Raw genomic sequence first — 15,691 nt, forward strand, 5'->3', positions numbered from 1 at the left:
TAGACATCGTGTCCTGGCTTGAGGTGATGTCTATTCACTCTCAAGACACTTCAGTAAAGTTAATGTGGGTGTATGTGACAGCACAGCGTGATCTCGCGAGATCACGCTGCGCTGAGTACAAATAGACATGAATGGAGAGAAGTGTATGACACTGATTGGTCACTGATTAGTCAGCGTCATACACTTCTCTCCACAATGCCCACTTGGTCAAAAGTTTAAAAAAACTCCCAGTTTGGAATTAAGAAATGAATTAGCATAAATCTAAAATTGCTCATAACTTGCTCAAAAATAAAAACCACTGTTATCTACATTACAGCACCGATCAGATTATGTAGGAGACAGGGCACTTATAATCTGGTGACAGAGTCTCTAACTAAACTGTCCATATATAGACCGTAACCACAGAAGCTTCCCCAGGGCAAGAGTCCCCAGGCGATGTATCCCAGTATACGCCATACAGTGGGATACATTTTAGGTTTCTGTTGGAGGTATATGCCGGGAGTCCTCCCGATGTATACCTCTAACTCGAAGGCCCTCTTCACAATGCGTTTTGGCTTTCCGTCAAAGGGGTCAACCGGGACTTTTAAAAATCTTTAGTAGGGCAGGGGATGGTATTAAAATAAAACCTGATCAGCTACTCACCACCCGAAATGCCCCCTGCTCCGGGGCAGCGGCCCCGGTAGCTCCTGTAGAGGTCAAAAGTGGAAAGCATTTCAGGTGAGGAGGACCCATTTACATAATATTCTGTCGGCCTGCAGCCACCACTAGGGGGTGCTTACTGCATACTAGTTATATATTGAAGCAATAACCGTATGCAGTGAGCTCCCCCTAGTGGTGGCTGTAGGTAGACAAAATGTTATCCGTTAGCCATTTAGGTCTATGGAGGGGATTCTGAGCTCTGAAAAAATGAATAAAAAAAAAAAACAAAAAAACAAAAAACAAAAGAGACATAAGACATTTAACTTAAAACAAATCTTCTAATATAATCAGACCATTTCACGCAAAAACAAACGTTTTACAAATTTAAAAAAAAAAGTTTTATTTATAGAATTTTCTTTAAAAAAACAACAAGTTACTTAAATATCTCATTTCCTGCCTAAATTTTTTTCCCTATAAAATCAACCAATCTAATAAACAGGATAATCTAGAAATCCTACTGTAATTGGCTGCCAACAAATATCTTATGTCTGAGGCCGCCTTACAATGGTTGTTAGATATCCTATAGGTCATTTCTGAGTTAACAGAGGGGTTCAGGATCTATTACCCAGAGTGGAGAACGGCTAAAATCGACTCTCCCCCTGGAAGACCCAACATGTCCATGCTTTATACAAACAACTGATTTCAATGAGAACTGTGTAATTCTTCTTTTCCCCTGTGGTGGCACTGCAGGGAAATCAAACACTTATTCAACTGAACCACACAGATTACAGCAGATCGCTGGTGTTTCAGGACCTGGACACTCTGATCATTTTATATTCTGGCGACCCTACAAAAAGGAAGATAGGTCCAACCCAGCCAGAAACTGCCCAGGACATGGCTCCGAGTTGGTAGAGAAAGCCTATTGGGGACCTCCATTCGTTTCTATTTGCTGAGCATGCCCTTAAAGGGATTATATACTCTGGATTGTTGTGGTCCCTAAAGACTTTATGGACACCATAAGGGGTTGCCTTTAGACTTCACAAGTAGAGTAGAAGATTTGCGCTGCTTTTTCAGCATGCTGCGGGTTTTCCAAACCACCACTGTCTGAGCGGACCCTTCGGACTCCTGCACGAAGCCTTATTTTTTAGTCCATCTCCAGCCAAGTAAGATAATAAGAACGGCACAGAGAGCTCGACATGACTATGTATTACACGGCCACCCAATGACTAGAGTAATACATTTCCCTGCAGTAGCTCTTTACATGTAGTACCAGATCTGTCCTGTAGGGGAAGCTGGAGTGGTCATCAAAAGTAAACTTTTGACCTATAAATCCCCAAGGCAAATTCTAACAAAAAAGAGCAACTGCAAATAATAAAATCTGGCGTTGATTTCTCGATGATATAAAAGCGATGATAGAACGGACCTCTGCAGGTTTATCTATCAAAAAGTTGCACTGAAGATTTTTAGTCTTCCCAGGATAAAAGTCTTGATCTGATAATAAACCGCTTCTCACTCCGTCCAGACACGTTATATTACATATTCCTAGTGTTAGTCCAGAAACAAACCAGTTTAAGAAGTAAAAAAAAACGAATAATATCTTAAAAATATTGTCCAATTAGGCATCTACGGTGTTAAGGACCAATCGCGGTTTGTTTGCAGGCGGCATGGGTGGTTTATGTGGCGGGTTCTCTTCAATATCATCATCATCTTCAAACTCGTCCTCCTGGTGGTTATGCTGCGGTTGTTGCTGCGGTTGTGGCTTCTTTTGTTGCGGCTGGTTGTCGGGCTCCTCCTCTTCCTCTTCCCTGTCGCTAAGTAATGAACCAATCATTAAAAACACAGAGATGAGAATTTAAAGTGCAATTCCATATTTTTTTTTTCTATTAGCTAATTTGGAGTTACATCATGTCATATACTCCAGTCACAGCCAAAGCTGCATCCAGAATCCTACTGGCTGCCATTTGAAATTCACTTCACTGGGCACATAGATACCCAACCATCTAGCGAAGACCCCAGAATGCACTATTTTATTTGTTGCCATAATTATACATCTACTTTACCCATAAACTTTAAATGATGTTCCTAAGCAGAACTACACCCTAAAGGGGATTCTAGGCAAACATTAAGAATGGCCATAAACGTATAGAGTGCGAAATTTCTTTAACCTGGTGGTCAATAAGACCATATTCTGTATAGCTCTATACTGGAGTATGGGGGAGGGGAGGGGTACTGGGGGCTGTACAGAGGGGCCCCCCTCATGCGTATACAGGCTTTATAGTGTACTATAGCTGGTATATACAAATCCTGTCATCATGGCGGCTAGAAACACAGGCACTAGCGACTGGGTTTCACTCCATGCCCTTTATACGGCATCGGATGAAAATGCTTTTGCTACTTCCATCTCTCCAAACGGGTATAAACCGGTGCTCCTCTTGCATCGCGCTCTCTTACCACCAATGCAGAAAGGTACATACAACCGATGACAATAGGCTGCTTGGATGCAGCTTCCCGACAGCAGATGGCGCATTAGAGCAGTGTGTAGTGGTTAGTACATGGGCCCTGCTGTGACTGGGAGGAAAAGTTTGGCCGGCATTGTGAAGAGATCCTGCTTGGACTACTGGGGAAGGGGTGCGAAATCTTGTTGTGAAGGGGCCTGCTTTGACTGCTGAGAAAGCTTGTTGTGAAGGGGCCCTGCTAGGACTACTGGAGAAGGGGGTAAGAACGCTTGTTTTGAAGGGGCCCTGCTAGGACTACTGGGGAAGGGGGTAAGAAAGCTTGTTTTGAAGGGGCCCTGCTGTGCCTGTTGGGGAAGGTGAGAAAGCTGGTTGTGAAGGGGTCCTGCTGTGCCTGTTGGGGAAGGTGAGAAAGCTGGTTGTGAAGGGGTCCTGCTGTGACTGTTGGGGAAGGTGAGAAAGCTGGTTGTGAAGGGGTCCTGCTGTGACTGTTGGGGAAGGTGAGAAAGCTGGTTGTGAAGGGGTCCTGCTGTGACTGTTGGGGAAGGTGAGAAAGCTGGTTGTGAAGGGGTCCTGCTGTGACTGTTGGGGAAGGTGAGAAAGCTGGTTGTGAAGGGGTCCTGCTGTGACTGTTGGGGAAGGTGAGAAAGCTGGTTGTGAAGGGGTCCTGCTATGACTACTGGAGGAGGGGGCAAGAAAGCTTGTTTTGAAGGGGCCCTGCTGTGACTACTGGGGAAGGGGTGAGAAAGCCTGTTGTGAAGGAGCCTGCTTTGATTACTGGGAAGCAGGCAAGGCTGCAGAAGCGGAGGGGAGAGTGTTGGACAAAATTTATACAACTAAAAAGGGTAGGGGTACTGCTGTAACTACTGGGGAGCACTCTATTACAAGGGTAAATACAAGCTGTGAGATAGTGTATGCAGATGAGAACTTACGCCATTTCATAATCTTCTTTGTCCTCTTTGTCCCGGCAGCAGCAGCAGTAGGCGATGATGCCGATGACTATGATTCCGGCTATGCTTCCCCCAATCACGCCGGCATACAACGCGATGTTCATGGAGGCTGTTCAAGAACAAAGACGACAACGAGACTAAGAACTAAACAAGAAAGTTTAAATCCCTTCTCTTCCTTCACGTTATTGAAAAGTCTATTCAGCGTTTGGCAAAGCCGGGTGATGACCAATTTGCCAACTTTGCCAGACTCTAGAATGGCAGATCTGTATAGTCATGAAGTCATCTGAAAGCAGAGGTATAATTTGACATCATTGCATGACTAGAAAAATGTGCCATTCAGGAGCCTAGGAAAGCTGGGTCAACACCCTTATGGGTCGTCAGATGCTGAATAAAACCTTCAGTCCTTTTTCTGTTACCTTATCAAAGCATTTCATTCAGCATCTGAGAAAGCAATCACTCTAGGGCAGTTTAAAGCTGGTTCCTTGGAGAGTATTTGTGTCGTGCCCAGTCTCATCAGGCCTTGCACTAGGCATAACACAGTTCATCGGGTTTGTCCGGAGTGCCCCTTTAAGCTGTATACATCCAAGAGCCCCCAATTGTACCATCAATAAAGATTCACTTGCTTCTATAGTCTACTGATATATATTTTTTAAATGGATCTTCGTCTCTTGCCGGTAGGACTCGGCACGTTCGTACATTACACAGACAGCCCATTGATTTCAATGAGAACTGTGTAATGCTTCATTTCTCCTGTAGGGGTGCTGCATGTGATTTGAACACTTGCTGCCCGGTTCCCTCACAGATTGCAGCAGATCTCTGGTCCCAGCAGAGGAACAACCTGGGATCAGCTTATCAACGAGGGACCCTTCAAACAAAAATATAAAATTGTCCAAAATAGACAGTCTATAACCAAATTAAAGGGCCACTAAACCTAGTCTGTTTGCAGGTTGTCACCAGACCAGTTGACTACGGGGAGTCAAACTACTAGAAAATTAAGTAACCAGCTATTATCATAGGGAAGGTTCATCTTGTCCTGCAGAAGTATTGTAGGGTGTATTGTAGGGTGCCCATTGGGGCCCATGGATTGAGTGGGCGTTTTTGGTCTTCCACAACCAAGAGCTTTCCTGCACTTGGCTCTTCCTTTTAATGGAGGAAAATACTGGGACCCCGTCCTCTCCCTACTAGTTGAGCATGCCCTTTAAAGGGCTTTTCCCCTCCATACAACCATTGGCCTAGGACTGTATAAGGACTTTATAAAAGGGGCCGCCCATTGACTTCAGCAGCTCCTCCAGTCTATTACATCAGCCGGACCGTCCCATCCATCCATCAGGTCACCATTGGTGGAGCGGCCCTATGACAACCCTTTTATGTTGAGTTAGTATATAGATAGACTGATAATCTTACGTGGCATCACGGCCAGGGTGATATTGCAGGACTCTCTTCCGACTTTATTATTGGAAGTGCAGATGAAGAATCCCGACGTCTCCATGGAAATGTTTTTCAAAGTCAGTTCTCCTTTGTCTAAAACAGGAAGGAAACAATCAATATCCAGGGGAACATATCGGGGTCCTGCGTACGAATCTAACCAGGGGCAACACCTGCACGCAGCTTGCATGTGCTCTTGGGTTTCTTCCCATATTCCAGATACGTTCTGGTAGAAGAGGCTCTATTAGATTAGCTAAAAGGGTCTTTTTTCAGAAACAGCGCCATCCTTGGACAGGGTCTGGTATTGCAGCATTAACATGAATACATAAGTTACAAGACGCAGCCCATAGACAGGAGTGGCGCATTTTCAGTTGGCGGAGCTGCAGGAGGGCTTCTCTTTTGCAGGACGAGTTGTAGTTTTCATTGGTAACATTTTTGGGAGTGGCACACGCAGGGGGGTGGGGAGAGTACCACTAGCCGGGAAACATCCCTGTGACCAGGGCCACGAGGCCCTCACACACTATTGGACTCCATTGTATTCATATCCTTAGGACGCAGATAAAATAGACAGCGCTGGTGAGGCAAAGGGACCATCAGTACTCTCCCCTGACATTTGGCGCTTTTCTTGTGATGCAGGAGGCGCAATGACATCATCACACCACCTGCGTCGTTCACTGGAGCAGGCCTATTCAGAAGAGACCAGGTCTACATCGCTGGAGGACAGGGTGGCACTATTTACATCCGTGGCATTATCTACAGGGGGCACCGTGTGTGTGGCGCCCTCTACAGGGGGCACCGTGTGTGTGGCGCCCTCTACAGGGGGCACCGTGTGTGTGGCGCCCTCTACAGGGGGCACCGTGTGTGTGGCGCCCTCTACAGGGGGCACCGTGTGTGTGGCGCCCTCTACAGGGGGCACCATGTGTGGCGCCCTCTACAGGGGGCACCATGTGTGGCGCCCTCTACAGGGGGCACCATGTGTGGCGCCCTCTACAGGGGGCACCATGTGTGGCACCCTCTACAGGGGGCACCATGTGTGGCACCCTCTACAGGGGGCACCATGTGTGGCACCCTCTACAGGGGGCACCATGTGTGGCACCCTCTACAGGGGGCACCATGTGTGGCACCCTCTACAGGGGGCACCATGTGTGGCACCCTCTACAGGGGGCACCATGTGTGGCACCCTCTACAGGGGGCACCGTCCACAGGGGGCACCATGGGGGGCACCGTCCACAGGGGGCACCATGGGGGGCACCGTCCACAGGGGGCACCATGTGTGGCACCGTCCACAGGGGGCACCATGTGTGGCACCGTCCACAGGGGGCACCATGTGTGGCACCGTCCACAGGGGGCACCATGTGTGGCACCGTCCACAGGGGGCACTGTGCCACTTTCTACAAGGGGCACTATGTTGTTTTTTACGATGCGAGTAGTGGTCAGCACACATCCACTAGCCTAGTCCTTTAAATTAGAGCTTGTAATATAAAGGGCTTGACTGAAATACGTGCAGACCAATAGCGGGAGCGTGGCGAAAATAACGGTTTAAAAAGCATTCATTTGGAAACCCCCCTGCGTTTGGCCCTGTTGGGGTAGATAGGAATTATTAAAACCAGCAATTCTGCCATACGTGTAAATAAAGTGGTGGTCTGGTCGTTACAGCGATACCAATTATGTAATTTTTTTTATTTATTTTTTTTAAACAAAGAAACATTTTAACCCCTTCCCGACATTTCACGTATCCGTACGCCAAAGTCGGGTAGGGTAAGTATGGAACTGGCTCACGAAGTGAGCTCACTCCATACGATGCCGGTGTCTGCTTTATGTTGACTAATAAAAAACAAAAAAATTAGTAAAATAAAAGGTTTTTTTTTATACAATTTTTTTTTAAATGAAGTTTTTTTTAAAAAAACTTCCATTTCCCCCTAGACATAGTAAAAAAATAAATAAACATAATTGGTATCGCCGCGTCCGTAAAAGTCTGAACTATTACAATATATCTATTTAACCCGCGCGGTGAACGCCGTAAAAAAAATTAAATAAAAAGTGATCAAACCAACCGCATGTACCCCAAAATGGTATAATTAAAAACGACAGCTTATCCCGCAAAAAATAAGCCCTCAGACCACTTAAGTGACGGAAAAATAAAAAGTTGTGGCTCTCGGAATTTGGCGACACAAAATAAATTCTTTTTTTTTTTACACTTAGGTTTTTACTTGTAAAAGTAATAAAATATAGAAAAAACCGATATATATTTGGTATCGCCGTAATCGTATTGACCCGCAGAATAAAGTTAACATGTTGTTTTAATTGCACAGTGAATTCTGTAAAAACGGCGCACAAAAAACCATGGAGGAATCGCTGTTTTTTTTTTCATTTTCTACCACACAAATAATTTTTCCCCGTTTCCTAGTACATTATATGGCAAAATAAATGGTGCTACGAAAAACTACAACTCGTCCCGCAAAAATCAAGCCCTCATAGGACTATATCGACGGAAAAATAAAAGACGTTATGGCTTTTGGAAGGCGGGGGAGGAAAAAACAAAAATTAAAATCTGAAAGTTGTTTACGACGGGAAGGGGTTAATATTGAAGTTTTTTCTGCCAGAAGACTGTTTTGTGTGTTTTTTTTTTACTTTGGATTTTTTTTGTAGTTTTTCTGTAAACAGCATTACACTTTTTGAGTCTCACTGGACTTAATCAGGACCGAATAGCCGACAGATATTGGCCCCCGGCTGCCATATCAACCCATCAGTACCCTGCGATCACGTAGTGGAAGCGCCAATGGGCTTAGAGAGGGAGCCCCTCCTTGTGTTAAACCACTTAGGTGCCCCGTTAGCAATGGACTGCGGCGTTTAAGGGGGTAAATAGCTAAAATCAGCATTGTCTAGGATCCCAGCTGTTGTAGCAGAACGTCAGACGTATAGATGTTACAGTCGCTGATTGTGCGCGCAGCTCCCGAGTACACCCCATCAGCGCAGGTAACGTACAGCGCGGTGCAGGAAGGGTTACTCGGCCCCATTGTGTTCTGTGCTGCAGAATATGTTGGTGCTATATAAATACCTATCACCGCAGTCGGTGGTAACAATCGCGGAGCATCTTGTGGGGTAAAGGTTGTCCACAAATAGTCCGGGATCGGAGACCCCTCTTGAGAGTTGCAGGTCAGCTTTATGTCCTGGTAATATTCTGCCGACCCAACAATCCCACACACTGGTTTCGATGGAGCCACTGGAAAAAATAAAAATAAAATAGATGACACATTCACATTTTTTTTTAGATTTTATTATTTGCCGGTGAAGAATAAGTTCGAGCTCAGGAAACGGCATAAATAGCAATCCTATAATACAGCAGCGAACAATTCGAGTCCCACACGGATCTCCCGTTACTCCATTATCATAAATCGGCTGTTTTAGGACATCCTGTATACAGACTTCCATAAAGGGCACGTGTAATTCCCTGCCACCACCAGCAGGGCGGCTTTCTCAGTCACTCCTGCTTTCTAGAAGAGATTTGGGTTACAGATGCTTATTACGGAATTGCTCAAAAATCAGCTCCCTAATATATTCAAGCGATTCCATGAAGGAGCTTCCCTTTAATTCATACTATTCATAAATGACATCAGATTTTAATAGTGATTTGCTCCACCCATTTTTAGGCCACACCCCCAATCTAATTGACATCTGTAGTGCACACGACTCCCGCTAGAAATTCATTGTCTACACCAGTATCTGAGTAATTATTTTAATTTGGCGGCACACTGCCTGGGAGACTTGCCCATCCTTCTAGAAGTCCGGAAAGTCGCCCCTTTTTGTATTCAAGCAGGTTTTAAAAAGATGTCTATTTTTGAGAATCCTTTGTTAGAAGGGACCCAGTCAGTAAGAGAAACACAGTATTCCCCAATTCTGGAAACCTCAGCGATCACTTGTAATCTGTGGATGAGCAGCAAGTGTTTAATCTCCCTGCAGCGCCGCCACAGGAGAAATGATGCATTACACAATTTGTACTGAAATCAATCAGTATTTGCGGCAGGATTCTCGCAGTCATCATGACTCGAAGCCTCAGTTTGACAACATCGTTCTACTTACCCAAGACGCTAAGTTCCATTTTGGCCAAACGGGTTCCTTTGAAGTCTTGAGGGATGGTTACTTCGCACGTATATGTACCATTATCTTCCATCTTGAGTTGATCAATAAGTATTGATGCGTTATTTTTTCTGAACGTGTTTATAAAGGACACCCTATTTAAAAAGGGATCGTCACTCTGGTTACTATTTCCGAGGTGTCCGAGTACTATAAACTAAAAGAAAAAAAACGGATAAATCTAATAAATAAGTGACATTTCCTCTTTAAGTTACTAAATGTATCAAAACCAGCGACAAAATCTCCCCGTCGGAGCCAATCCAATAGCGCCCCCATCTGGGTGATCCAATACTTGGCCGCCTGGTTTACATTCAGAGGTTATAAACCCATCCTGAACTACTATTTCTCACAGCGTTCGTTACAATTGTATCCAGTCTAAACAGCTTAGACTCCAGACTGATACAATGTATCAGTGCAGGTAAAATGCAACAAACTATCAGGACAGGAGAGATTTGTGCTGCTGATGGTTTCCCCTATGCTGAACATGGGTAACAAAATCCATCTCAACTCACTAGTTATATGTGATACACACACACACATACATACATACATATATATATAAAATCTGTCCCTGTTCATGTGACCGATACAGCTGGAATTCTTGTGTACTCTGTCTCCCCCTACTGTCCAAAATGGCAACACCACCTTACAAGAATTGATATTAATACCGTACTTGCTAACTTGTCAGAATCTCCCGGATGTTACTTCTTATAAGTGAGGCATTAAAGGGGTTTCCCAACAAACATTGCCTATCCACAAAAAAGGTGATAAATGTCCGATCACTGGGGGTCCGACTACTGTGACCCTCACCGATCGCGAGAGCGTGGGTTCCCGAGTACCATATGAATGGAGCGACGGTACGCATAGGTGTCTACGGGAATGAGAAAAATAAGCGCTCAGCAATCTCCATACACAGTGAAAGGAGTGGTGGTAGCGCATGGACACCACCGCTCCTTCCACTCAGGGGTCTCATTAACTCACCTTCTCGCAATCGGTGTGGGTCACAGCAGTCGGACCCCCAGCAAGAAGACATTTATCACCTTTACTGTGGATTGGTAATAAATGTGGTTTGTGGGAAACCCCTTTAAGAACCATTTGAACACGGCATGCAAAATGTGTCATATGCCCCGCCCATCCGTATAGGACACGCCCTAACCTAAGGTGTTTAAATCCTAATCAAACCTTTAAATGAATACAAGGCTCAGACTAGATCCATTAAACAAATACAGACCCCAGGCCAGACCCCCTAAATGAAGACCCCAGATCATACTCTGCAGATGAGGTCTCTCTTCTTTCCCCAAGTATGCCCTGGTACCCCCACCGATAGTAATGTCATATCCTAGTAGCCCTATAATTTAATTCTGTTATTGGAAACCCCCCTTCAGGATTTTTGGGTAAGTGAAAAGAACCCCTGCGGATGTGAAGGTGTCCGTTATAACAGTCTGTCCTGCGGGGACCAGTGACATCATCACCACTCATGTTGTGTCATCACAGATCAATTGTTTGATTGGACAAAAAAGTGATCAGTGGAGCCGATCGTGATCCGGTCCACCACCAGGGCTAGAAGGGCCTGTGAACCCCTCAGCTGCCTGATTGTTCATCTAATAAGTCCAGCTCTGGTCTATGGCACCACGACAATCCTTTTCACGGTGTAATACGGTGCGTTTTTTTTTATCCTTCCTTGGGAGCGTTACACCCCAATAAGTAACACCCCAATAAGTATTGAACCCATCAAGGGCTAAATGCAAATTGTGACTTTACCTCTTCAGGCATCTTTCTCCAAAGAATGATGGATCCGTCCATGTCCAGGACGGTGGTTTCGTACACACATTGCAGTACGGCGCTTTTCCCTCTCGGGGCTTCGACTAGTTTTATAGGCGTTTGTACATTGATGGCACCGGCCACTGTCAACACTGTAGGAGAAAGAAAAGACAATTAACATGGCGGCCATGGGAGGGTCCGATTACAGAATCCAGGAAATACCTACAGCAGTGATCTCAGACCTATGGCTGCGAAACTACAATTCCCAGCATGCCCTGCCTAGTTACACGGCGATATATCAATTATTATTTCATTAGGAAGACAAACTAGCCACATTTGACATTCAGGGCTCTGAAAAAAAGCTGGGTGATATACCTGATGTGTAAGCTGTAATAGCAACCATAAATGATAAAATAAATATGAAATTTTATATTATATTTTGTGTCTCTAACCCAGTCGTCTAGACGTTACAATTTGGACCTGGTCAGAGGATCTCCAAAATGTCCATTATTGTGGGGTGTTCCCTGTATACAGTGGTTGGTATCTACCAAAAGTGCTCCAAGTAAGGACGACCCATGAACCGGCGACCGGGTGGTGTGTGGAGAGTTTGGACTCACCGGTCCGGTCCAATCCCACAGAAGAGATACCGTAATGCAAATTGCGGGGAAAAAAAGGTCACTGCAGTTCTAAGATAGAAAGGCGTCAGGACACGCAGAGCATCGCAGCTCGCTGTATATGGGGCCGTGTAGCTGCAGACCAGTCAGAGTTACAATTCTGACCCCTGTCCACCACTGAAAGCGCCTACAAGGGACACGTGATCATCAGAACTGGAGCACGGAGTAATAGTAGATGGGTGGTGTAGGTGGGTGACCACGATCCGTGTAGTAAGAGGAGACAACTTCTTGATTCAACTCTTTACTGTAATGCCGCAAAACAAGATATTCTCTTCTCAGCAGACAAGGACTCCGAAGTTAGGGACATCGACCACACGGGAGGTCCCCCTGAGAGAGGTCGTGCCTGACCCCCACGTTGCCAAGCTCAGCAGGACTATGCCGCTGTCAGTCACGGAGGTAGCTATCCACTACTGTCAGCCTACCCTCAGGTAAGAGTCACACTCTCGGCCCAGGGGTTGCGTCGGGAGGATCAGTGGACTACCCGAACCTACTGGCACCGCCACGGGTCCTTGCGGAGCTATCCGCTACCTTTTGTGACCAGCCCTCTCTCTCCCTCAGTCGGCGGGCTCAGTGTTGGACACGTCTAAAACGCAACTAAACGGCCAAAGTTGACGAGTACCGCTCCTAAAATGTCCTTTTAATAGTCCATAAAGGAGGGGGCGTGGCTTAGGCATGGCGGTGTGAGGACGCGTGTGTCTGTAGCTTCGGACTCACCCCACCGAAAATCGCCCGACGGGGCTTACTCACCAGTCTCCCGACTCAGCATGACCAGGGGGAAAAAACCGCAGGAACCCCCCGGGCACCCCTTCCATCGGCCGGTTTCTCCGATCCACTCTGGATGGCACTCTACAGCGGTCCTCAGTCTCCTCCTGTAGGCCGCATCCAGACTCAGTCGCCGCGTGGGCACACCCCGCCTTCCTCCCCCTCCGGCCGGCTACAGACTGTCGACCGCTCCCGAGCCCCTGGAGGAGAGATGTCGTCTGCAGAACAAGGTCAGTGTGGGACGGAATTCTCAAGGCCAAACCCCACCGGCTCCGGCAGAGGCCATTCCCCATCTCCAGCCCGCACCCGGACGCGGGGTCTCTAGCTCGACGCAGGGTGCATGAGGTGCCATTTCTGCCACCCATGCAGCGGCAGGCAACAGCACCAGACAGCGAGCAGAGTCAGGGAATGCTGGACATTTTCCGGGGGACCCCCTCCCCACCAGTGCACATGGGAGCACCACGCAGGCCTGTCCTCAGGCCCCCCGCTCTCAATGGAACAGACCCTGGCAGAACTTTGGGAGATGGTCAGAGTACTGCCCACTTGGACCTCCGCCTCGCCCGGCTAGAGGAGAAACACGACAGGGCCATTGGTGAGGTCACACAAGATGTACGAGCCCTGGCCATGCGGGTGGAAATATTAGAGCGCCAGCACTCCGTCTCTTCCCTGGACATATCGGGTAGCCAAGGACTGGGAGAGGACCAAGCTACGCAACTCCGGGACCTCTCCCTACATTTGGATGATGTCGAGAACAGGGGGCGGTGGAATAACTTGAAACTGAGGGGTTTGTCCGAGTCTGTACCCCCCGATGGACTTTTACGATGCTGTGACTCACATTTTTAACAAACTCCTGCAGCGCCCGCGGGATATGCCCATAGAGATGGACAGAGTTCACAGACTGGCGGGCCCCCGGAATAGAGATGGCAACCGACCCAGGGATGTTATATGTAGAGTGCACTTCTACAAGCAGAAAGAGGAGATTGCCCGGAGAGCCTGGGAGAAGGGGGCTGTCCCTTTCAACGGTACCGACATATTAGTCCTGCCAGATGTCTCAAGACTGACTCTCCATGCGCAGACTTGTCCGTCCGCTACTGAAAGCGACAAAAGCAGCAGGCGCAACCTACAGGTGGGGACACCCCTTCCACATCATCCTTCGCAAGCAGGGAATGTCATTTGCAGTCCGCTCCCCAGATGACTTAGAGGAGAGGAGGCATTTCCGGTTCTTGGAGATCCCACCAGTGCAGTTACCAGACTGGACTGACCCTCCGACACCATTCGCTCCCAGGGTAGGCCCGTATCCGGATTATGTGTCCCATCTTCCGACCCGACCAGGAGCGGAGCCGCCCGAACTCCGACCCTCGGAGCGCTGACCTCCACGCCGAGACCGTGGGCCTGGGCCCGTTGACCCTCCTCCTCTAGGACGACGTTCACCGCGGAGGGATTGACTGATCTGCGACATTCCTATGTAGACATTTACTTGTACTCCTTCCCACATTTTTCTTCCATAGAGTTCTTGGAGGACGGTCAAGAACGTATTGCTGGTATTGCTCTACAGCCAGCTGAACTGCTGTGGATCTGGGGGAAGGGAAGGTTTTCACCTGTTGGGGGATGTTTCAACTGTCTCACCTGTTTCATCAAGTAGGGGAAGGTGGGTTCTGGAATAGTTAATTTGGTGAGTCCGGGGCTTCAATGCACTTCAGTTTAATTGAAATACCTAGTTGACAATTGAATTGCGGACACGTTATTGCACTACTGTCTTTCCTCGTTCCCCATTAGGGTTCCGTGCAGCGGTGTCGTGTTCGAAGGCCTTCTGCGGGCGACACAGCTCACGTTGAGTAGTGGAGAGGTATTGTACTCAGACTTTAGAGAACTTGTTTTCTTTGGCACCTTTGGTACTGCTGCTCCTGTGTAGGAGCTCATACTTTTTCTCCGCTTTCTTTTCTCCTTCCCCTATGTCCATCCCTAAATCCGCTACCATGTCTAATATTACCGTTGTCTACCTAAATGCACAGGGTCTAAATGTTCCGGAAGAGAGGTCCTCCATTCTCCGTCTTCTGTGGAAAAGAAAAGCACACGTGGCATTTCTGCAGGAAACTCACTTCCGGGCAGACTGCATCCCGAAGCTCACAGATTCTAACTATCCTGATGGGTATCATAGTGTATCCCCCGACTCCAAGACTAAGGGAGTCTCCATCCTGATCTCACGTTCCCTCCACTGGGAACATGTAGAGACCTGCACAGATGAAGCGGGATGGTACCTTTTCCTGAAGGGTAAGTTGGATAACGCATTGTACACATTGGCCTCATACTATCTCCCTAACTCTGGTCAGGTGGCCTACTTGGACAGAGTTTCAAGGGCTCTGGATGGCTTTATGGAAGGCACCCTAATACTGGGGGGGGGGGGGGGGATTTAAATGTCACACTAGACCCCATATTAGACACCTCGCGAGGGCACTCCTCTCTACCCAGGGCAGCGCATCGTCGTATACGACGATTGCTGCATGAGCACCAACTTGTAGACGCATGGCGGGTTTTGCATCCCTCAACCAAAGACTACACATATTATTCGGCGCCACACAATTCCTACTCTAGGTTGGATTACTTTTTCCTGCGTCATACACATCTCCCCAGCCTTACATCATCCTCAATAGATAACATAACGATATCTGATCATGCCCTTATTACTCTCACCCTAGCTCGTCCAACGGCCCACCCTCGTTCGTGGCAGTGGCGACTGAACGAATCGCTCCTACAAGACCCGACAGTAGTCTCCGAGGTTCGCAGGGACCTGGTGGAGTACTTCGACACAAACACCACACCGGGGATGGACCCTTTTTGTATTTCGGAGGCGCAAAAATGTGTGGTGCGTGGTTCCCTTATAAGAATCGGAGCC

General features: G+C 47.4%; 1 protein-coding gene across 1 annotated transcript; it reads right to left on the reverse strand.

The window, feature by feature from the left end:
- Positions 1-1,761: 1,761 nt before the first annotated feature.
- LOC142741653 (cell surface A33 antigen-like) lies at positions 1,762-11,436 on the reverse strand. The gene is made up of 6 exons (XM_075851008.1): positions 11,363-11,436; positions 9,548-9,758; positions 8,526-8,690; positions 5,447-5,563; positions 4,025-4,151; positions 1,762-2,450 (listed from the first exon to the last, which is right to left on the reverse strand). The coding sequence occupies exons 1-6, from the start codon at positions 11,402-11,404 to the stop codon at positions 2,255-2,257; spliced, it is 858 nt and encodes a 285-aa protein (XP_075707123.1). The 5' UTR covers positions 11,405-11,436; the 3' UTR covers positions 1,762-2,254.
- Positions 11,437-15,691: the final 4,255 nt, after the last annotated feature.

This window comes from Rhinoderma darwinii, chromosome 2 (assembly GCF_050947455.1).
Source record: "Rhinoderma darwinii isolate aRhiDar2 chromosome 2, aRhiDar2.hap1, whole genome shotgun sequence".
Taxonomy (NCBI): domain Eukaryota; kingdom Metazoa; phylum Chordata; class Amphibia; order Anura; family Rhinodermatidae; genus Rhinoderma; species Rhinoderma darwinii.

What these genes read in the sequence shown, in the direction of transcription:
- LOC142741653 (XM_075851008.1), bottom strand. Translation starts at nt 11,404, where the DNA reads ATGGACGGATCCATCATTCTTTGGAGAAAGATGCCTGAAGAG. An exon ending in GGAGAAAGATGCCTGAAGAG is followed by an intron (nt 9,759 to 11,362) that starts GTAAAGTCACAA and finishes TTTTTCTTTTAG; the next exon opens with TTTATAGTACTCGGACACCT. An exon ending in AAAGAAGATTATGAAATGGC is followed by an intron (nt 2,451 to 4,024) that starts GTAAGTTCTCAT and finishes TTCATTACTTAG; the next exon opens with CGACAGGGAAGAGGAAGAGG.